This window comes from Ptychodera flava, chromosome 17 (genome assembly GCF_041260155.1).
Source record: "Ptychodera flava strain L36383 chromosome 17, AS_Pfla_20210202, whole genome shotgun sequence".
NCBI lineage: Eukaryota > Metazoa > Hemichordata > Enteropneusta > Ptychoderidae > Ptychodera > Ptychodera flava.
In genome coordinates this window covers 18,041,293-18,065,216 of record NC_091944.1, presented here as the reverse complement: position 1 = coordinate 18,065,216, position 23,924 = coordinate 18,041,293, and the positions used below count along the sequence as shown (strand labels likewise).

The 23,924-nt window shown below is 39.4% G+C and overlaps 2 protein-coding genes across 2 annotated transcripts; both read right to left on the bottom strand.

The window, feature by feature from the left end:
* Positions 1 to 257: 257 nt before the first annotated feature.
* LOC139116650 (short-chain collagen C4-like) lies at positions 258 to 12,610 on the bottom strand. The gene is made up of 5 exons (XM_070679244.1): positions 12,428 to 12,610; positions 9,255 to 9,348; positions 3,289 to 3,543; positions 2,533 to 2,706; positions 258 to 1,389 (listed from the first exon to the last, which is right to left on the bottom strand). The coding sequence occupies exons 1-5, from the start codon at positions 12,608 to 12,610 to the stop codon at positions 911 to 913; spliced, it is 1,185 nt and encodes a 394-aa protein (XP_070535345.1). The 3' UTR covers positions 258 to 910.
* Positions 12,428 to 23,601, bottom strand: LOC139115667 (short-chain collagen C4-like). The gene is made up of 5 exons (XM_070677960.1): positions 23,138 to 23,601; positions 19,837 to 19,936; positions 18,928 to 19,176; positions 17,640 to 17,813; positions 12,428 to 14,811 (listed from the first exon to the last, which is right to left on the bottom strand). Exons 1-5 carry the CDS (start codon positions 23,318 to 23,320, stop codon positions 14,333 to 14,335), a joined length of 1,185 nt encoding a protein of 394 aa, XP_070534061.1. The 5' UTR covers positions 23,321 to 23,601; the 3' UTR covers positions 12,428 to 14,332.
* Between the last annotated feature and the right edge of the window lie 323 nt (positions 23,602 to 23,924).

Sequence of the window (23,924 nt, the reverse complement as noted above, 5' to 3'; positions counted from 1 at the left end):
ATCAGTAGGCTACATCTCTGTATGAGCAACATCGCATTCTCACTCAATGCATTACTTTTCATGGGGCGTGAACACACAAAATCTACAGTACCAATTCACTTGGCATAGCAGTCAGCTAAATTCCCTCAAAATAGATGTTTCAACAAGTGGCCTGAAAAAAGTGCTATAGTATTTGCAAAGAGTTGAATTTTCAATTTTCAGGTAGTAATCCATTTTAACGACCAGTTTTCAATATTAGTGATCGACAGTAAATATTTGGTGGTCCAAACTTGAAATTGTTGAGTGTACGTATTACACAAACAAACCACGCATAAAACGTTCAACATACATGTAAACCAAATAAACTGATAAGAATGAAACTAACATCAGCTTCACTAACTTTCCAAGGTTGGACATCAGTAAAAAACAGAAAGATTTCAATTATTTCCCGGTTCTGTGATAAGTGTGTGTAACGATAAATATGAATTCTTGTTGGTTTCAGATAAAAATGTACAACCACACTACATTTTGACAATTATTGAAAGCAAAATATTTAGGAAGTCAACACTGTCCAAGTAAGTTCAAAGTTGTGCAGTTGAACTTTACTTAAGCTTCGGGTCAACAATTAACAAACGTATTGCAAAATGTTGCTTTTTTCTATAGTTGCTTTTTGTGGTTTCTCCACTAACAAATTAAACAAACACACACAGACATAGAACGCCACATGAAAGGAATATCTTCAGTAAAGTATCTGTTTCGTGGACTTTTGAATATCCAGTACACGATTTGCTCTTTCAGCGAACATTCAGTAAGTCGAATGTTTGCCACTACTATAAATGAATGCTAAACCTTATTAGTTTTGCTATGTCGGAAAGAAATGCACAAAGGATCATTGAGCTATGGGGCTTTGAAATAACACATTCAGCGAATATTACGTTGTGCATACTGCGCATGTCAATTCGTATCCAGTAGCGTAGGGACCACAAGGTAAACCTGCTTCATCACACCTGCCTTCGACGACATATAACAAGGCGCCATTTTCATTACCAGCGCTGTCGGGCATTGCCTCTGGATTACGGTCAACACATAAATACTCCGAGCGTTTGTGTGTGTGATGAGCAGCCATGAGATAACCGTAGTACTCCCGTGTCCACTCCTCAGAAGGACACTCGTTTCGTGCGGGAACCATGAGCAACGTGCCGCGGGACTTCACGCGACATACTGCGCACACCGGGTCACCATCATGTAAGGCGGAGAGAGGTGGAAAATAATCTGTCTGGTACTCACTGCCGTACATGTAACTCCCACTCTGGTACCCCTCAGTAGGATTGTCATAAATGGGATTTAGAGGCAAGCACTGATAGTTTGCGCCACCTCCCATGTGGTCATGACGACTTCCACCGATAACACCTACAAGGCAAAATAATTTGACATTCGATTAGCTGTCGGGGTATGGTTGGCGACGTGTGCCACTAATACTCTTAATGGGAAAAAATAGCTAATAATCACTGATTTTTTGTTCTGTAATTCCCAAGTCTAAGTCTAAGTCTCAACTTTGAGTAGTTTGTTCTACACCATATGCCGAGACAAATTATCGCTAGTTAGAGGCAGATCGTTTGATCACTGGGTTAATATATGACTGTAGTTGCCAATTTTATTAAAGCTTTGTATAGTGACCGTTAGAGTTTCTCTCTTAGACTGAAAAGGCCTGCAATTGATATGACTTTCTCGGGATCGATCTATAGGTGTTTACAATATCATGAAGATACTATCATGATAAGCCCAAACAAACAAATAACAAACAATTGCAAACATCATTTATGGTCTCAGAGGAAATATTGACTCAAACAATTGCAATGAAGAAAAAATGAGAAGGATTGATCTTGAAATAATCGTTTTCAGTCGAAATAATCGTTATCAGCCTGAGTGCCGTCGCCCTTCCCCATTTAACAGAACAAAGTGTCTCATTCTCGTAACTCCAGAGGGTCATGGTATCAATACAGTGTACTTCTATCTCTTTCTCCGTGTAGGGTTCAAGTTCAATGTCGAGCCAAAAATTAAGCTGTTCGGGCGAATGTTATGGTTTGGGTGTAATAGGTAAATAGTTAAGACCATAAGATAACGTTGTTGCTTTTCCCCGTAAATTCGATAATAGGAGTCACACTCATCGGCCGCATGAGGGGGCTACTTTCCGCGTTTTCTCTCACGACTAGGGTCTCAAAATGTCACAAAATCAGAATTTTTTTCGTATACGAACCAGATCTCGTCAACCAAATCATCAAACGATGCTCAAACGATATTCATACATCTGACCCGCCCACCAGCTTGTTGATATAACAAATTTGAGTACACATAAGGACAAGTGAGGACTTAATCGGTACAAAAAATGCTGAACTTCCTATAGCATGTTACATATACACCTGCATGTGCAGTTAATGTAGTGCTGTGTGAGAAAATGATTTGCCAGTCTTACCAACTGAAACCCCAATAAAAACAAACGATACTGTGTCGGCTATAAGTTCATCAAAGATAGATCGTAAGTGTCAAACTCACCGTCGTATACGAGTTCTGCCGTAGAGGGACACGTTTTCCTTCCCCATCGCACGTACACTGTGCCGATGTCATCTCGCATTGCATCCCGTACATCGTCAACGATTTCTGGTATGCTCGGGGGAGCGGCTGTCGGACCGGGAAGACCTGGTTCACCTTTCTGACCACGTAGTCCGACTAATTAATGAGAAAACGGAACCAGGCTATTAAATTTCGCAAAGTTGGTTCAGTGCAGGATATATTTGCAAATCCGTACTCGTGACAGTAGGCCGCTGGGCAGTTATATATAAATGACACCATGTTTAAATTGAAATTGCTCATTTGACTGTGAAAAAGTTACGTTGTCCTGTCTATTTAGTTCATCTTCGCGAAACGTAATATTCCAAAATTCGTTACTTGAGAGAGAGAGAGGGAGAGGGACAGAGACGGGGGAGAGATGGAGAGAGGGGAGACAGACAGACAGACTGACAGACAGACAGCTAGAACGGAGTCAGAGAAATCGACAGCAAGACAATCAAAGATACAATTAGAGACAAAGTGATTATGACGACGACGACGACGACGACGACGATGATGATGATGATGATGATGATGATGATGAAGAAATCGGATGTTTATTTGTTCTCAGCATAGACGAAATGTGGAAAATGCAACGCCAATGAATGCAGAACATGGTGTAATGGATCGAATGCACAAAGTATCATATTTTATATGTCCACAAGTTAAGACTGGTTTGTTCAACACAACGCGGCGACTCACTTGGTCCAGCCTTTCCCTGAGCACCAGGCTCTCCAGGTTCTCCAGTTGAGCCCGGGTCTCCATTCAGTCCTCTTTCCCCATCTGGTCCTTGACGTCCCCTCTCACCAGGCGACCCATCTCTTCCATCGCGACCAGGAGGACCTTGCGGGCCAGATGAGCCAATAACTCCTGGCATCCCGCGCGGTCCAACTGGGCCTGGAGCACCGGCGGGTCCTGGGAATGCCTGAGACACTACGTTGCATGGTCGGGAATCACCTTTTAAATTAACGAAACTGAAACTGTCAAAAAACGTGCAAATGAAAAAAGAAAGACTGTGCCGATATTGTAAGCCTACAGAAAAATTAGCATGAATAGTGTTGTTATCCTAAAGCTCCTCAACAACAAATCACATAGTTAGCCCTAACGTGTGCAACTGTGAGAATTGCCTATACGCCCAATTATCTACCAGCATAACCCTGCTAGACTTCACTGCTATGAAAGCGTGAGACAGTGAAAGATTAGTTTTCTTCAGAAAACCACACATTTCAAGTAAATCTATTACTGCCTACGACCACTACTATCAGCGTTGATGATAATTGAATACCAGATATGAACTGAAAATGCTCACGTATTTCATTATATATTGAAGTTGTTATATATTGTGTAAATTTGAACCTTTGCCACATGTTTGTGACTTCATTGAAATTATTATGATCAACATAATGAACAATAATCACCGTCGATTAATTCTAAAAGGTCATGAAGTATACAAATATGTAATTAGCTGAAATAAAAATATTAAAGTTCTTTGACTGCTGTCATTGTATCACCATTTTATATAGCAAGTGTAATTACCGTTGGCCAAGTCCTTAAAGCCATATATGCCGAGCTGTGAAAGCTCATTAGATATGCAAATTATAAATTAGCTGACATGAAATGTGCAATGACTTTCGATATTGTTTTAAACCTAGTACCTGGTATAATCATCAATGTACATAGCATGTTTTGCCAACTTTGATCAAGTAAATCCCGGTATATATCCCTAATAAGCAAAGTTCATTAAATATGTAAATTGGGAATTGGCTTAAGTAAAAATGCTTAATGATTGTCAATAATGTTGTATCATGGTATCAGCAATATGTGTAGCAAATTTTGTCAACTTTGGTAAAGTCAATTCAGATATATATCTCTAATTAGGAAAGATCATTAAATATGCAAATTAAGAGGCTGAAGAGAAAATGCTAAATGACTTTCAATAATATTGTATTATAGTGTCTTTAATGTACATAGCAAGTTTCATCAATTTTGATCAAGTCAATGCAGATAAGTATCCCTAATTATGAAAATTCATTTAATATTCAAATTAGGTTTTGACTGAAGTAAAAATGTCTTTTGACTTTCAATAATGTTTTATCTTTATTTTATTTCAATGAAGACCAACGGGAACAAGTCCCATTTACAGGCTCCAAAAAACATAAAGTTTAAAAATACAGAAATTTAAAAATACAAATATACAACCCACAGTACAGAACATTATAAAAGTAAGTGAAATGAAAAACAAACAAAAACGTCTACAAATTTAAACATGACAGTTTTACCAAGCGTCTAAAACTTCCATAAAATGAAAAAATGTCAATAGCGGGGTTTGAAGTGCACAGTTCATTTAAAGTGCTCATACATCTTTGTAAAGCGGAGTACTTAAAACATTGAGTTTGCTAACTGGAAGTCTAAAGACTGTGCGAGTTCTAGTAGTTTTCTGGGGGACATTATAAGTAATACGAGAAACAATAAGGGGACAGTCATACATATTATTTACACATTTATATAAAAATATTGTATCTAAAAATCGTCTCCGATGATATAGACGTGAAAGATTAAAATGCTGACACAACTCTTCATAATTATTACTGTTGTAAGGGTGATTAGTTTTGAAGCAAAGAAACTTAATGAATTTCATTTGTACTCGTTCTATATTATCCTGTTGTTGTTTTTTGCCAAGGAGACCACACTACAGACGCATATTCCAAAATGCTTCTTATATAAACTATGTACAGTGAATTGAGGGAGTTGATATTGGAAAAAGTATTACAACTCCGCTTAATGAAGCCAAGCATGTGAAAAGCTTTGCTGATAATTGTGGAAACATGCATGGAACAAGTCATCGTTGATGACACAGTCCCCGCTTGTCCATTTGTTATAATCTTTGGTGTCTAGGTAGCTGTGGTCTAGGTCGCTGTGGAATGACATTGATGCAACGGGTGCATCAGGCCTGTGACTTGCATAATAAAGTAATCTGAGGAACATTCAATAAATGACTCATCTCTGCCGGTAATGACCACTGAAGGAACTTTTGATTACATCACACATAACGATGCCCTCACTGCCTCTAGTGTCATGATGGCACATACTATACACATGGTTTGGTGGAATTTTGGAAATGCTATGGGATCGGGTATGTTGTTGTAATCAGCCATCAGCCATTTCGAATCATATAATGAAACAATTAATGTGCACAAGAATGCAGCCATAGTATTTTATCTTCGTATCATGTTTGAACAAAATCAGTCCATCGAGGGACAGTGACCTATGTTTATGTTTCAAAGACATAAAAAAATCACACCAAAATTGAAATCAAATGGCTGTCTATTGACCATATGGATCATAGCACAAAATTAGTAGACATGCATATGTATGCCAATAGTACTTTATCTTTGTACCAAGTCTCAACAACATTGGTTAAGGAATATTTGCATATGATTAACCTCAAAGACATGAAAAAATCCAAAAATGACCATCTGGCAGCGATATTGGAAAAAAATGACAATCTGGCAGCCATATTGGAACATGTCACGAAGTAAATTGACATGTACGGTATGCCATAGTGCTTGATCTTTTTGCCAAGTTTGGACAAAATGGATGTAATGACCTTTGAATTACGCTTCAAAGACATGCAAAATTCCAACAAAATGGCAGTTCTGCAGCCATATTGGATCCTATCGCAAGGTTAATTGATACATGCATATGCATGCCATAGTACGTGCTTTGCCTTTGTGCCAAGTTTGAACAAAATCGGTTCAAGGATGTTTGAGTAACAGTTCAAAGACATGAAAAAATCGCAAAAAAATGGCCGCCTGTCAGCCATATTGGATCATTTCACGAAATAAATTGGTGTTCATATGGAGGGCATATTGTTTTGCTTTTGTGACAAATTTGAACAAAATCGGTTCACGGGTGTCTGAGTTATGGTCTAAAGACATGAAAAATCACAACAAAATGGCTGCCTCACGCCCATATTGGATTGTATCGCAATATATTTGACATGCATCTGTAGGTCATAGTGCTATGCCTTTGTGCCAAGTTTGAACAGAATCGGTTTGAGGATGTTTGAGTTATGGTTCAAAGACACGAAAAATCGCAAACAAAATGGCCGCCTCGCGGCCATATTGGATCGTATCGCAAACTAATTTGACATGCACATGTAGGCCATAGTGTTATGCCTTTGTGCTAAGTTTGAACAGAATCTGTTCAAGGATGTCTGAGTTATGGTCCAAAGACATGAAAAATCGCAACAAAATGGCCGCCTCGCGCCCATATTGGATCATATCGCACAATTATTTGACAAGGATATGAAAGCCATAGTGTTATGCCTTTGTGCCAAGTTTGAACAGAATCTGCTCAAGGATGTCTGAGTTATGGTCCAAAGACATGAAAAATCGCAACAAAATGGCCACCTCGCAGCCAAATTCGATCGTATCACAAAATAAATCGACGTGCATCTGTAGGTTATAGTGCTATGCCTTTGTGCCAAGTTTGAACGAAATTGGTTCAGCAGTGTCTGAGAAACTGTTGATGACGGACGGACGGACGGACGGACGGACGCACAGACGGGACCCAATCTATAAGTCCCCGCCGGACTTCGTCCGCGGGGACTAAAAACTCAATCACTAGCAAATATTACCCCAAGATCCTTATTTTATCAACTCTTTGTAGATGGATATTATTTAATGAATAGTGAAAAATAAAAGGAACCTTCTTTCTAGTAAAAGAAATCACTGAGCATTTAGAGTTATTTAAAGTTATTTTCCAGGTTAAACACCACTCGTTAAGTCGCTTAATATCCTCTTGTAACAGCACACAGTCATCTCTTGAATTAATAATATTGTAAATTTTAGCATCATCAGCGTACATAGAACATAACGAGTGTCTACACACTGTACCCATATCATTAATAAAAATTATAAAAAGTAAAGGGCCCAGTAGTGACCCCTGTGGGACACCAGAAGTTACGGGGCTCCATGAAGACGAACATCCGTCGACGATAACCCGTTGACGTCTGTTGGACAAGTATGAGTTGAACCAATTTAAAACTGTGCCACTCACACCGTAGTGTTTCAACTTTAAGCTAGAAGTTTATGACTGACTTTATCAAATGCTTTGCTAAAGTCTGTGTAAATGGCATCAACCTGGCCTCTATTATTTAATACCTCTGCAATAAAATCCGAATATTGACCAGGTTGGTTTGCACAGATCTGTTTTTCATGAACCCGTGCTGAGAGTCACACAGGCCCTGTTTAACGCGAGAATATAAATATTGATATACAACCTTTTTTAAATAATTTACTTATAATTGGAAGGAGGGAAACGGGTCTGTAATTTGTTACTTTTGATCTGTCGCCGGATTTGTGAATTGGAATTACATTTGCTTCTTTGAAGCGAACCGGGAATTTACCTTCGGAAAGTGAACGATTAAAAATTGTGTGTAAAGGGTAGGATAACTCCTCAGCACACTCTTTCAAGATAATACCAGAAATGTTATCAGGTCCAATTGCCTTATGTATATTTACTTGAGTCAACTGTTTGTACACTTCTTCCAGTGATACAGGAATGAACAACAGTGAATCATTTATGACATCACTAAAGACAGGGTATTCAACCGAATCATCGTCTTTTGTAAAAACGGAACTAAAGTGTTGGTTAAAAGTTCCGCTGCTGAATGTGAACTTTCGTCATGTGTATTGCCATTGCTTACTGTACTAAACATGGACCGAGTATTATTTTTAGTTCTAATGTAACTCCAAAAACGTTTACAGTTATTGTTGATATCAAATTCCAAAGAAGTGATGTAATCGGAGTGTTTGATCTTATTAGCTCGTTTTATCACAGTATACTGTTTTATCACAGTATCTTTGATGTATATAGCAAGTTTCAACAACTACAATCAAGTTAATTCAGATATATATCCCTAATTGGGAAAGTTCATTAAATATGCAAATTCGGAATTGGCTGAAGTAAAAATGCTTAATGACTTTCAAAAATGTTGTATCATAGTGGCTTCAATACATGTAGCAAGTTTCATCAACTTTGGTCCAGTCATTTCAAATATATATCCCTAATTAACAAAGTTCATGAAATATGCAAATTAGGAATTGGCTGAAGTTAAAACGCTTAACGACTTTCAATAATGTTAAATCATAGTATCTTTAATATACATACCAAGTTTGGTTAATTTTGATCGAGTCAAATCAGACATATATCCCTAGTTAGGAAAGTTCATTAAATATGCAAATTAGCATTTATCTTTCATGTCAACCCTTAATGGTTCCCACTGCTGATATATCTTGGTGTGATCAACATTTGTAGCAAATCTCATCAAATTGTGTGTAGTCCTTTTTAATATATATCCGTTTTTTCTAAAATCATTAATTATGCAAATGAGCAAAAAGTATGCAAGCCACACCCACCAAAAACTAATCAGTTCTTGCCATTTGCTAACTGAATATATGTACCAGATTTGATTCTGATCTGATAAGCCGTTTTTGAGATATCAGACCAACAGACAGACAGACAGACACACAGACAGACAGACGGACAGACGGACAGACAGACAGACAGACAGACAGACATCGCTGCGACATATGCTCACGTGTGTAAACACGTGAGAATAAAATTCGTCTGTTCGACGACAAATATACTATAGTAACGCCCACCTGTGTTAGTCTGTGTTACATCACGTTTGGCTACCATAATCTCGCGATCCCTCTCACCAAGCCCCGCGGTCTGAACGAGGAGCACACGGTCCTCCTGGAAAACATATGTTAAATTTACTCACATGAGCCTTTGGTTTCTCATTTTCAGGAAGATTGCAGAAAGACCGCCTCGAGCAGAATATTTCGAGATCCATTCATCTTTTTGTAATGGCGCGTATCTTATACATCAAGTACACTATAATGGCCAGGTATTCACGAGCTCGGCAGGTTGAATATCCGAGTCGGGAAAAAGGTCAAAATCGCTGAAAATGATTAGCACGTACACGCCACACTCATTATAATACGGACTATTATCAGCATATACTTTCCGTCGCTCGCTTTTTCGGTTTAACCCTTTCACCACCATGGTTTGTCCCAAATCCATTGTTTTCTATGGTAAAGTTGGACCTGTATACAGGGAACTGGGGGTGAAAGGGTTAAATGCATTCAGTGCATTTAAACCGTGAAAGCGGTTTGTAAGTTACAATTTGTGAGTTTTGTTGAAGGACACAAACTTGATTTGCCTCTGATCCGGAGAGACGTGCTCTCGCAAATTTGATAAACAGCCTTGCCTGTTCACTGGAACACGGGCCGAGTAAAGCTCTTTAGGAACTCTTGAGTAAAGTGTTCACAATAGTGTCTAGGGTTTCAGTTCGTTGATAGATTCCAGAACACTTCTTCTTATCTTTCTGTGAAAGTTGCACTCTGTTACCCGTCTTACTGGACTCTATCAAATCATTGTTACCCCATTTCTTCTCTGCCAAAATTAGCCTTTTCTAACCAAATCAAAGAAAACATTTCATATTTAGTGAATTTCTCTGAATAGTACAGAATTTTCCCTATGTAATCACCAGTACAGCAATTTACACTTTTGAATTTTAAATTGTCCAGTGCGTTTCAATGTTAAATACAATTTCTATCTTTTTTTCTATCGGGAAAGTTCTTCCTCTTCTGTTTTTTCAGCGGTCTCGGTTCTTGAAATTTGGAGGACTGGGACTCACGGTACAATGCCATGCAATATTCACAGTTAGGATGACACTGGTTTAGACGGCTCAGCACGATGATATTCTTGGATTCTTTTCGAACAGACAAAACCAAACAGAGCCAGAGCTACTGAGGCAAAAAGCCGGCCAGAAGATTTATTTTCAAGCGACTCTGCAAAACTTTTACTCTCAACTGATTAGTGCTTAGAGGCCCAGGAAAAGGATTGTATGCTCTGTGTTTGACCCACCTCGGTTCAAACGGAAAACTGCTATCACTATCATAACTTGAGTGCGTTTCATTGTCCTGAATGTTTGATGAATTCTGGCAACCCTGGAAAGAACTTCATTATAAAGTTACTGCAAGAAGCGGAGACTAATCGTAGATTGCCTTTGGACATGTTTTAGTATTTATAAACTGTACAAATTGTACCGTTTGTCGGGAAAAGAGACAAAGGCAAGGGGGTTCGTTTTGGCAATATTTAGTTGATGCAGTTCTGTGGAACTTTCGCCTTGATTGTTTTATTTGAATGTTAGTCGGGGCATGATTAAAATAACAAACAGTTTAGGTTCACTATCTCAAAATCGAAAATAAATGTACTGTGACATACTTTAAACGACGATCATGTTTAGACTCTTCACATTCACAGACTGGCTGTTGGAAGGGTAATACGGATTACACAAGGAAGAAAGTTAGGGATGGTCCATTTAATATCTTGTAGGACTAGAAGATCAATAAAGTATTATTTATTCCCTGCCGTCGAAAATCATGTTCATAATTTGATGAATTATATTTTTGTTCTCCTTGAAGGACCCATAAGTAATGTATTCAAAGTATTTTTGAAACGATCCGTCTTACTACATTATATACGTATAGGGAATTAAACACTTACTTACATATGTACAACGTTTATATCTCATAAAGTGAATTCATACAGTGAGTAAAAGGATGCATGATACACTTCCAGATAACAGGAATGACTATCTATCATTACAACATCACATTTCATCTCAGATGATCCACTTCAAAATACATAGTGTTACAATCCTATGTCTTCAGGTTTTTTTGCATTCAGAAGGTTTTTTAATAGGTGTCCTCAATAAGATGATGTCACTATCAAATTCACAGCAGTATTGAATTTTGATTCGTTGTTTGCTAGTTCTAATGAACTGTCGTGTCGAAAAAAAGGTTTGTCTGCGTTGGGGTGTGTCCTGATATTTCTCTCGCAAGCTTCGCGCACGGGAGTTTGAACATTTCTGTCAGGAAATTCGAATTTAGTTAAAACAGTTACTCTTCCTAATACAAAGTCATCCGACTGTGGCAGATCCCATCTAACTAAATTACATAGAAGGCGGCTGAATAACGTTCTGAAACACCGTAAAACTACTCAACAGAAGACCATTTCATAGACTTTCAATTGTCTTTTAATCAAGTCCATAAGCTTGCGTGTACACGCTAGCTGTACAAGCCAAAATAATCAGACATTTCCTCGGGCTTTAGAGAAGTGGCTGATAACCAGAATTAAATAGCAGTCAATGACATCAATTTAATACGACATTCATAACCCGCAAAACATTTTCTAATCACTTCAAAATGCAAACATGCGCAACAAACGGTACTCCCGAAAGAAGGTATTTTTCTAAAGATTTTTTTTTCCGTTCACAAAATTAATTTGTCACATTTTTGGTCCAGCCATGTATGATTTAGCTTTTATTGATGTCTGCTGGGAATGTTGTTTTTAAAAATCTTCTAGACCCCTCAGGATACCAAATGGTCCACCCCTAGTCGTAATTAATAAGTTAACAGCAGCCAAAGCCCCTCTTCCGAAAACTCCATTTCATTGGAACGTCAGAAGAGTGTTGGTTTGGTAGTTGGGTCTTTGACGTGTGCTTGAGTGCTACGTATACATATGACTAACACGTAACTCTCACACACAAACTCACTCTCTCTCTCTCTCTCTCTCTCTCTCTCTCTCTCTCTCTCTCTCTCTCTCTCTCTCTCGTTGAGACAGTGTGGAGTTCAGTTTCGCAACATTAGCAGAAGCTCCACGTTTACGTCAGTTTAAAATCACATGTGCCATGAATGTATTCGATTCCCCAACTATTAGACAACTCATACAGGCAATACTTGGTTGTTACACATGTACCACTCACCATCTCTTTGACTTTCTCTTGTAATGTACTGACATCTTGGACCAACGGTTTGATGTTCATCTCGTACAGCCACACAACAGTGACGACATTACAACACAGGACGCATAAAACGAATGCGAACGCTGCGGCAACCACGTAACTGCGAGTAGCGACTGCAATGCGTGTCTTCTTCGGCTGGTCCATGATTTGCGAGAGATGGAAGTCTTTCAACATGCAAAAGAATCAACTGGAACCACTGGGTACCACTGATACATGCATATTCAAACGGAATGCCCTAATATGGCTTTTGAGGTAACGTAATCTGTATACTATGAATAATTTACATTTAGATCTGCAGAGTAATAACAAATATTGTTGATATTTAGGATATCCTTTGTCAACATTTTCTAAAAGCGTTCACCATTTGCCTGCTATCATAAGTGCGCCATTCATGTATGACATCTCAGTTGACGAGTATCTCGGAAGGCGCCACGAGATGATAATTCATGATCGAATGCTGTGCTTACAGCTATTCAAAATTAGGATTATCCTGTAGTTCAACACATGGCGTCGATTAAGGAAATCTTGTACATCTTATCGCAATGCAAAATTCTACTGTGTTCTCGTAGCTAAATATATACACAGATGATGCAATCCCTGCTAAACAAATGTGTGAAATTGCCATGTTCTACTGTATTACACTCTGAAGCCAAATGTTCCGATTAATCCTCAACGATTGTTCTGTTTCGATAAGAAAAGCTTTAATATTTTCGCGCAATAAGTCAAATTGTTTACATTGCATTATGGCCAACTTTCAATGTTTGTGTTTACGCCTTGATACCTAATTTGGGGGATATCAAGTACTTCTAAACTAAAGAAGGAGTTTCACTTAGCTTGGAAGTACATGAAATGGAAACTGCAAATTTTTTGAACCGTCGTAGAAACGACTTGCATCAGTATACAGCCGAATCTAGTCTTATGTGTAAACGATTTGTGTTTGGCGATGCAGAGGTGACTTAAGTGAAAGAACTGCAGGCAAAGTGCTTGAAAGCTAATGTTACAAGACCGCCACTGTACAGAGATAAACCATGACAGCAAGTCGGTGATTAAGATAGTACGTACCTCGAATAGTAAGACTTTTGCCCGGACTTTGCGTAAAGAAACTTTTAACCATTCCGTTTCAAAATCAAGAATAAAGATTAGGGATCACCTTGATAATTTAATTACTAAATAAAAACAAATTACCCGATATTTGTCGACATTTGGAATTCAAAATGGACGACATCCCTGTGGTAACTCTATTGGGAAAAATACAATTCTCGATTTTCACAAAAGTGAAAGGGTGAATACTGTATTTACTCCATGGATCAAATATATATTCAAAATGAGCCCTAACAAGTATTGTTAATAATAATTTGTGAGTCCAAATATTTGTCCCTCAGGCACCTTCTCCCTCAACTTTTTGTTTCGTGTCATTTTCACTTTGAAAGTTCAGACACTGTAAGCTTCCGTGCATGTGCATGATGCAGGCTAGCACACACGCATATGCAACTGGATAGTACACACCAACAATACGCCGTCATTGTCGTAAATTTCAAGCACGGCCTCAATTGTTGGTGCATCTTTAACTCTGATCTGTCAGTAGGTTTTGATTGATTAATTAACAATATAAGTAAATGTTTCATAGAATCGAATATCTTTCGTGCAGATTAACATTATGAGATTCGCTACACTGAACTGTATTTGCTTTCGTCCACGCTTGTCTCTGTGGTTTCCCGGTGGTTGTGATTAATAAAGACATGTAAGCATAAAATTTGACGCAGTACAAACAAACAAAAGGACACATCGTAGAGTATCTTAAGCAAGCGTGTGTTCCAGGGACCCAGTAACATTTCCAATATTTGATTGGCTCTTACGATGGTCAGATCAAATTGTGCATACAGCGCATGTCAGTTCGTATCCAGCAGAGTAGGGACCACAGGGTAAGCCCCCTGCATCGCACCTTCCTTCCACCACATACAACAGGGCGCTATTTTCATTACCTGCGCTGTTGGGCATTGCCTCTGGGTTACGGTCAACACATAAATACTCCGAACGTTTGTGTGTGTGGTGTTCAGACATGAGATATCCGAAGTACTCCCGTGTCCAGTCCTCAGAAGGACACTCGTTTCGTGCGGGAACCATGAGCAACGTGCCGCGGGACTTCACGCGACATACTGCGCACACCGGGTCGCCATCATGTAAGGCGGAGAGAGGTGGAAAATAATCTGTCTGGTACTCACTGCCGTACATATAACTTCCACTCTGGTACCCCTCGGTAGGATTGTCGTAAATGGGATTTAGAGGCAAGCACTGATAGTTTGCGCCACTTCCAACGTGTTCAAAATGACTTCCGCCGATGACACCTGAAATTTAAAAACAAATCGATCATGATGGCGAGCGAAGGCCACGTTTTAATCATCACTATACCATGTGATAGATGAACAGGCGACCAAGCAGGCGATGTAGCGCTGGGATGTGCCAGCGAACTGCGTTTTAGTCATCTGTTCTAATCTGCTATTCAATAATATACATTATATCTCGAACCACCTCTCGTGTAAATCTATGGGGGAAAAAACGCCCTCACATTTGTGTAATAATCTGCCGTATCACCCCCAGGCAAACGTGCACTTCGTCCATACACTGTAGTTCTCTATTATTCTATGCTTTGTCCAAATATGGGCGAGCGCATGGATTTCAAAACGAGCTTTATTGTGGTTGCTATCAGCAACGCTCTGAACAAGACCAGAACGTGATTCGGACGTCTCCAAACTCTGATAGTAGGGGCGACAGTGAAAATAACGAAATCGGATGAGATTTCTAGATAATACTGAGCTAAGCCTAACACGGTCATTTCATCGCCAAATCATCACAAACCTTATCTAAGTCACAATAGAACTTTTTTCTGATGATTGCATCTCACTGCCTGTATAAATGTTATTTACGATAATATTCATGACGCCGATGTCAAGCTTCTACACCTCGATTTGCGCCTAATGCTTTGTTGGTACACGAACGTTAAGTTGCCAAAATACGAGTTCCAAGGGTAAACAAATGACGTCATTATATAGCAATACGCAACAGGATGCAGCGATCGCTTTTCCGAAAAAATTAATATAAAAAAAAATTGTGAGAAATGTTTGATGTCGCATGTATTTCTATCTCCAAATCTTTGCACAATATTGCATGATGAAATCTTTACGGCCGTTATAAGCTTACGGGTTTTTGCGAAGCTCAGTCGTGCGGTGTATGGCCCTCGCACAATCTGGCCCTTTCGCCGTACAACCTCGGTCCGTAACACATGTATCATGGCCGTAAAGATTAGAATACAGTGACAATTTCAGTGTTTTCTCTGCATGTTCACTGAAGGGGCAATTTCTGCCCCATTCATCAAAATTAGGGGGCAGAAACAACAGCAAATTCACAGGTCACTACACTATGCGCTTGGGTCACCATCATATGGGCGTATTTGCTTGCTGTGTTTGTGCGCGATTTTCACGCTGTCAGTAACTTTTAAAGGGCAGAAATGGCTAGAAATGCAAAATTTGCGCAATTGCGCAGTCGAGAGAAAACCCTGTTCAATAAGAATTTGAAACTTCAATTTATTTACAGCCATATGACTTTCGGGAATAAGACTAAATCAGTGCTCAGAACCTAACAAATCAAATAGGCAGACTATTAACATAGGTGACTCTTAAGTTCTCATTTATATGTAGTCCAATAAGATTACATGCGCAAATATCATCATCCTTTGAAGATTCTCTGAATGAAGTCATGAGGGGAGCATATATACCAACTTTGAAAAGAAAATCAGGCGAGCGGGTTCAGTGAAGATGCTTTGACCACAATTATGTTTAGAAAATGCCCAAAAATATTTAAACGTGCTAAAATGTTGTCTTAATTTGTGCATTACTCGATCGGATAACTCTGCAGGACACACATACCAACGTTGAAAGCAATAGGTGGTTTAACGGACAACGATGTTCTGACCAAAATGTGCGAATTTTGTCAGCCTTCCACAAGTTACCACATGATAGATGCACAGAAAATGTTTGAATTTGCAAAATTTCATGACAAAAATGACTATGTCATAAGCTTGATCACATCGAATTTAGAGGAATGTTGATTCAAGCAGAGTCAATAAAACCACAAAAAAGATTGACCATGGTATTTAATATAATATAACTCCGTTTGTCTAGAAATTTCCTTTCTCAGAAATGTCTCTACACATGTACTTCACAGCTGTTATACCCATGTAGCCTTTAAGTCTAACGTTGAGCAAATACGATAGAGCTGCATGTTCAGGTCAGTGTGTCGGCATAGGTCTGAGCACATAAGTATATACTTTGGAAACTAAGTTTTAGCTCCTGCTGCCGTCTACTCATTTCAATAATGGCTATTGCATACCGAGCTTTACATTGGAAGATGCGACTGTTGGGGGCGCTCTCTTTTTCGTTTCCTTTCACAACTGGTCTCACAGTGAAAATTAGTTACAGCAACAAAATGTTACTGCAACAAATCGGATGTCAACAGCTAATTAGTAACAAGATATTTGTAATGAACACGAGCAGAATTTTGCGTACGATTTCGCTATTCAGCTTGTTGACAAATTAAATTTGTGAAACGATACCACCGTTTGATATTGTAGATTATATTGTTTTTAACCTATCTTCCAATAGGGCTGTTCACAGTTTACGTCACTGTTCTTTCATTAATATGCAAAAATAAATATTTGTCTGCATTTTGAGATTACACTTTTGAAAATTACGCATGCAAGAACGACGAAAACACATCTTAGTAGGCGACTGGTAGTGTAGCAATGAATACTAATAAACATATCTACGACGCAGAGTTCAAGTTGCAAAAACAGCCATGCATGCAACATTGATAACATTTGTCCACATTTCAAGCAGTGTAGTCCAATGTCGCACGCGTACAGCTATACATGTATTTAGTAACAAAACTGTAACTGTGAACAACGCTCTTGCTATTCGTAAGAACAGTGACTGAGTTGTTCTTCGCAGAGTAACACGACTAGTCGATAATAGACCCTGAATCAATGGAAAAATATCGTATACCTCATACTGAATGTATGAGCGGTAGACACTCCAGCCTAACCGAGCTGAAATTTAACACGTGAAAACATCGGTTACCTACGAGTTCATGAATGATATATCCTAAGTGTCAAACTCACCTTCGTATACGAGTTCTGCCGTAGAGGGACACGTTTTCCTACCCCACCTTACGTACACAGTGCCGATGTCATCCCGAATAGCATCCCGTAGATCGTCAACGATTTCTGGTATGCTCGGGGGAGCGACTGTTGGACCAGGGAGACCTGGTTCACCTTTCTGACCACGTAGCCCGACTAATTAATGAGAAAACGGGAGCAGCTTGTCACTTTTCATGCACTCGAAAATTCAAATGAGGATGCGTTTGTCAAGCGATGTTTTGCTCTCTGAAATATTGTGTAGCAAAAATAGAGTCAGCAACAGACAGACATGACAAGAGAATGGCAGTGACACACACAGTGATAATAGTGATAGCGATCATTTTCATTATAGTTCACTGTCACTCATCGAGGAATAGCAAGTGCATGAGAAGTCGTTGAGATACAGAAACAGAGAATTTGCTCCAAATCGCCAAAGGCAACACTGTTTATTTCGTATGCCTCAATGTTACATTGTTAGGTAGTCTCCCTTCCTCGCCCGTATTCGTAAACGCTCGTCCCATATACTGTACAGTGTTTATCTGGAATTATATGCCGTCATCTGAATGGCCGTGAAAAAGATCAAGCTACATTTGCAATAAACCACCGTTCAACACGCGCGAGCTCTCAGCTAGAGGAAAAAGTGTGCAGACGTCAATAATACTGTCATGATATAAATTCCACACGCCTTTGAAAAGTTCACGCCGTATATGCACGAGCGATAGCGAGTCATGGTAAAAATCTCGTGGTATACCAATCTCTAGGCTGTTTATTGCAAAGATATAAACTCGCCATATCTCCCCTGTGCATATTGACATCATGGGTGATAAGACCCTCTACCACGGCAGCGTCAATATCATTATGATTTTGTGGTTCTGTTTATGACTTAATTTCAAGTAGGCGAAAGGTGACAAGCGAACGACCCTTTTGGCACATTATATAATGATAGCAAATTTGACATATTGGTCACGTGTCAAAGTGAATAACCTCTGCAACACAATGAAGACAAAGGCAAGGATAATGATTATGATGATGGCGATGATAATGGTGTTGATGATAACGGCGGCTGCAACAAAACGACGATTATAATTTTCTTAAAAGACTGACGACGAGATATATTATTGATATGGACTAAGGATGGATGCAATGTCCCAAGTACCGTCAAAACTGAAATTAGACTAAAGATGATATTTTGAATGTACAAAGTTTGAGATATGCCTTACACAAACTGTAAAATGGTTCGATATTTGTTTACTACAAGTCGGCGACTCACTTGGTCCAGCTATTCCCTGTGCTCCAGGCTCTCCAGGTTCTCCAGTTGAACCTTGGTCTCCTTTCGGTCCCGTTTCCCCATCTGGTCCTTGACTTCCCCTCTCACCAGGCGGCCCATCTCTTCCATCGCGACCAGGAGGACCTTGCGGGCCGGATGAGCCAATAACTCCTGGCATCCCGCGTGGTCCCACTGGGCCTGGAGCACCGGCGGGTCCTGGGAATGCCATAACACTGCATGGTCGAGAATCACCTTCAATGAAAATTAAAGTAGTTGTCAAAGTTGTGCTGGTTCAGGTAATATTTCGCTTGGGCTGTTGCCCGAAATATCGTGCAATGCAACGATTGAAGTGAAGTGTGTGGCGAAGATGACGTCAACAAAAGATGAGGTCATGAACCGGTGCAGCTGAACAGTCACGGTGATATGGTGGAATTTGAAATTACTTACTGCATTAGATATCGGCAGTTCTATATCTGAGCCTTCTGAGATTAAGGGGCTCAATGATGTCAGACTTCGAATAATCTATTTGTACGAAAGCAAGTCAAAGTGGATAAGCGATGATACTCTTTAATCAGTAAGTAAGTAAGTAAGTAAGTAAGTAAGTAAGTAAGTAAGTAAGTAAGTAAGTAAGTAAGTAAGTAAGTAAGTAAGTAAGTAAGTAAGTAAGTAAGAAAGAAAGTAAGTAAGTAAGTAAGTAAGTATGTAAGTATACTAAGTAAATACGTAAGTAAATAAGTAGGTCAGCCAGTCGTCAGTGAGTGAGTTGGTGAGTGAGTAAGCGAGTCGTACTCTCATAGCAGCAGCACCAGTAGTAGTAGTAGCACCAATACCAACACTACTACAAATGAAGATAATAATTAGTAAATGAAATTCGACAGATTAACGACAAAATATACAAATTGATAACTGTACCTGTAGTCCCTGTGATACCCTGTGTGATGTCACGCTTGGCTACGATGATCTCGCGATCACTCGCACTTGCACGCACAGGCTGACCATGGAGTACACTTTCCTGTTTGAACATCAACGTTAAATCGAGAAATAGAAAGTTAAACACAAGATTTGTCCGAGCCGAAAAGCGCGGGGAAAGGTAACTGGGAGATAATTTAAGGAGAACAGTAAACTTCAACAGCGTTCATACGTACTTTATATGCAAATGAATATCTTAATCACAACAATCAAGTAAAATCCAATTTCCCTCGATTTTTTTTCTGTACAAGAGACAGGCCGTTCACTTGATTGTCTCTGTATTTGTACGATAAGTAGCCGATGAAACATCCCGATTAATAGATATTGTAAAGTCGACCACTCCTCTCAAAATTGATCAGAAGGACCGTGACACAATAATTGGGTCTATGGTCTTGATATTATTTCGCCGTACGTACTTCAATTTTTACAATGGTGAAGGCGCAGTGTTCGCTTCACAAAATAGACACTGCATCATCTCTCCTCTTTATGTGCGGTGAGTTGGATTTTTCTACATCTACAAATTCACTGCCATTGCCAAAACTATAAAATAATTGCAGTTGTAATGTACACCCTCCCGGCTCATAACGGACGAAGCAAACTTTGCACGACAGTAAATTTACTTCGACTTGTACATTATGTCGTGCAAAGTTTGCCTTCGTCCATTATGGGTCGGGGGGATTCGTTATCGCTTAAATACAGCGTTATGTCTCCGTATATTAAACTGGTCCATGAACAAAATTTTGCGAGCAACTTTGATTCGTAATCCGTGGGATCAATCGATACATTTGCACTTGTTCAGTCCTCTGCGGCATTTCACTGTTCCAATATGAAGTTGAAGGCCACCTATTTGAGCACTTCGTCTCTACACGGGCTTTTCTGGCCCATTGAAACATAAATAGCTTGAGCGATAAAATCTTCACATGAATCGTAATTTGAATATTCACCGAAACTAGGTATGTCTCCAGAGGAAAGGATTATGCAAGCATTTCGTTCTCATGGTATGTCTGTGTAGCTTTGCTTACACCATGTCTCGCTTCTTCCTCAAGACGCAGCTTCCACAGAGGAGCAGATTTTACATACATTGTTAGGTTTTACTTCTCCTTTTTTGCTTTTTCTGATTTAAACCTTTGAGCGCAAACGTCAATTTTTCTCACCTTTATAAAATACACAACAGTAAATTTTTCTCAGATTTTTGCCAAAATTTTGATAAAATACTGTAGCCAATAAAGTATGATGTCCATTTTGGTCAAAAATTATAAAAAAATTCAGAAAAATTCATAGAAGATTTGTAAAATGTGGCAGTAAAATTTTGGTGGGAAAAATTACAGCACTCAAGGGGTTAATGCAGGACAGCTCTACCGTTCAGGTATGCTGCCTCTGAGATGAGTGACACGATCGCCCGTCCCCTGACATGTCGAGAATATTTAATGTGATTGCAAACTTGTGTAATACTTTTGTTCGCAAGTAGGAAAATCGCATCAAATACACAACTTAAACCCGTTCTTAGGGGTGTTAACTACATCTATTCCGATTCATTGACGCTATACAGAACAATTCCTCTCTAGCTTGCAACCTGTAAATGTACAGTTTACGCTTGAACTATTCGAAATCTAGCCTAGACCCCATCCGTCGCTTTCGGCTGTGGACGAAGGCCGAAAGCGACGAATAGGGTCTAGGCTATTCGAAATCATGCTAATATTCCGTTTTAATACTCAATCACAAAATGCTAATTTCTTATCGAAGGTGAAGAAACACTTCATAATACATTAATGGACTTAAATTTTTTTTTTAAATTTAGGCTCATTTTGTAGTAAACTTATTGTTCTATGTGCAACTTTCAAAATAATCTGCAAGATTTTGTGTCTAATCATGCGCAGTGTTCCTCTTGTGGACATCATGTACGTGGAAACGTGATTTGGGACTTATTGTCATTCTCGCGTACCACAGCCGTGTTTCAACTCAGTCAGCTCCATGATACAATGCAAAATCACACGCCTCCGTTACTGCCGTAAAGAGGCATAGTTAGAGGTTTACGACACTGTGAACTGTATGACTCAGCATGGTGGCATTCTAGGATATTCATATATATATATATAAAAAACATGACACGATAGAACAAGGCAAAACCCTAGGAGATCAGTTTCTCGAGCTTCTCATCATATCGTTTACTGTTACATAGGTCGGGAGGCCTGAGAAAAGAAGATTGTATTCGTAGATCTGACACATAACTTCTATCCGTTCCAATTAATAAATTGAGAGTATTTTTGTCAATGTATGTTTGTTCAATTCTGACTTGAATGTACAAAGCATTTCAACTGGCTCAGGCCGGTTTGAATTTCCTTTGGACAAGCTGAAGTACTACAAATTACACCATGTTTGAGAACAAAGAAAATATGCGGTACAATGGTGTTTGAATTCGTGCTCTGAACGTATTTAGAGTCACGATATATCGCTCAAATAAACACGACTTTTTGGTTGTTAGCTGGGGATGATTCAAAACGTAGATGTTTGGTTTACTGTCACAAACTAAGTGTCACCGTAGAGCGAGATTGGTCTATGGTATAATTTATGAGAGATAAATTCATTTTAACAGACTTTTTAAGGAGAATATGTTCAGACTCCTTATCTTCATAAAAGTTGACTGCTGATTTCTCGCATTGTTCAGGGCAAGTCATCCCTTCCCTCGCAAAGCGGACCTGATTGGAACTTTAGAAGATTTTCAACCTGAATAAAATAAGACGTATGGATGGCGACTTTTCCACCTTCGCTTGTTCCTTGCTGTTCATGTTAGCTGATATCTGACAGTAGTCCGCTCAAAGCTAACGTAACGAGAAGAGCAGAGAACACGCAACGACGGAAACGTCGCCATCTCTACATTAGCCTAGTCCTTCGCCGGAGTATTTTTGCCTTCGAAAATTTTGGAGTATGGGCGAAGGCTAATCTCCGTAGTCAAAAAAATTCTCCGGCGAGGGGCTAGGCTATCTCTACATTTGATTTTCATCAGATTGGAAGATTGTATGTCCTACTGCACACTCAGTGAAAATTCTGTCTGTCTGTCTGTCTGTCTGTCTGTCTGTCTCTCTGTCTCTCTCTCTCTCTCTCTCTGAGACGCACTGTTTGCCAAAACGTAATAAATTTACTATTTTGAATGCACCAAATACACGTTTTCGTCCGTGGCATGAACATTCGAGTTCCCAAAATTAGATAACTCATTTCAAAGGCAATACTTGGTTATACCACTCACCATCTCTTTGATTTTCTCTTGTAATGTACTGACATCTTGGACCAACGGTTTGATGTTCATCTCGTACAGCCACACAACAGTGACGACATTACAACACAGGGCGCATACAGCAAGAGCGAACGCTGCGGCAACCACGTAACTGCGAGTAGCGACTGCAATGCGTGTCTTCTTCGGTTCGTCCATGATTTCCAATAGATGGAAGTCTACGACTGGAACCCGGGGTATCACATATACATGGGCAATGACAGCATGCCCTTACAAAGACCATGTGATGAGATGACGTGATCACTATAATCAGTTACAGCTCTGGGTGCTGTTGATTGTTCGATAAATTAGCATCATAAATTTTGACAAACAGCATCAATCACTTCTCCCGATTCGCTAAGAGTTCTTCTCCAGCAACAACGAATGCGCCATTCATCTCCAATATCTGGATATACTGAGTAACAAGTGCAACATTAGATGCGCACCAAGGAATGATCTTTCACAATCGGCATGTAGTGCATAGTGCTCACGGACCATAAGCTACGTTTTAACCCTTTTCTTCAATACAGCGTGATGCTATTCCGTTTATAGCAACTTTTTCATGTCAGGTTGAACACAACAGAAACTATCTTGGCTGTTCCTGCTCTTCTCATGACATCTCTACCTTTTCCACCCAAAATACCATCCCCTTATAGAAGAAATTCGTGCCGCGTAAAGTTTTAGAGCCATAGCTCTCTTTCAGTGTTTAAGGGCATGACTCTGACATGCTGCCTTCCAGATAGGGGGCGGCAACTTTCTTTCC

Coding starts and splice junctions, on each gene's coding strand:
- LOC139116650 (XM_070679244.1), bottom strand. CDS start 12,610: ATGGACCAGCCGAAGAAGACACGCATTGCAGTCGCTACTCGCAGTTAC. Junction 3,544..9,254: donor TGTAACACAGACTAACACAG/GTGGGCGTTACT, acceptor TTAATTTAAAAG/GTGATTCCCGACCATGCAAC. Junction 1,390..2,532: donor GGCAGAACTCGTATACGACG/GTGAGTTTGACA, acceptor TTTGCCTTGTAG/GTGTTATCGGTGGAAGTCGT.
- LOC139115667 (XM_070677960.1), bottom strand. CDS start 23,320: ATGGACGAACCGAAGAAGACACGCATTGCAGTCGCTACTCGCAGTTAC. Junction 19,177..19,836: donor GGGTATCACAGGGACTACAG/GTACAGTTATCA, acceptor TTTTCATTGAAG/GTGATTCTCGACCATGCAGT. Junction 17,814..18,927: donor ACAGGGAATAGCTGGACCAA/GTGAGTCGCCGA, acceptor CTCATTAATTAG/TCGGGCTACGTGGTCAGAAA.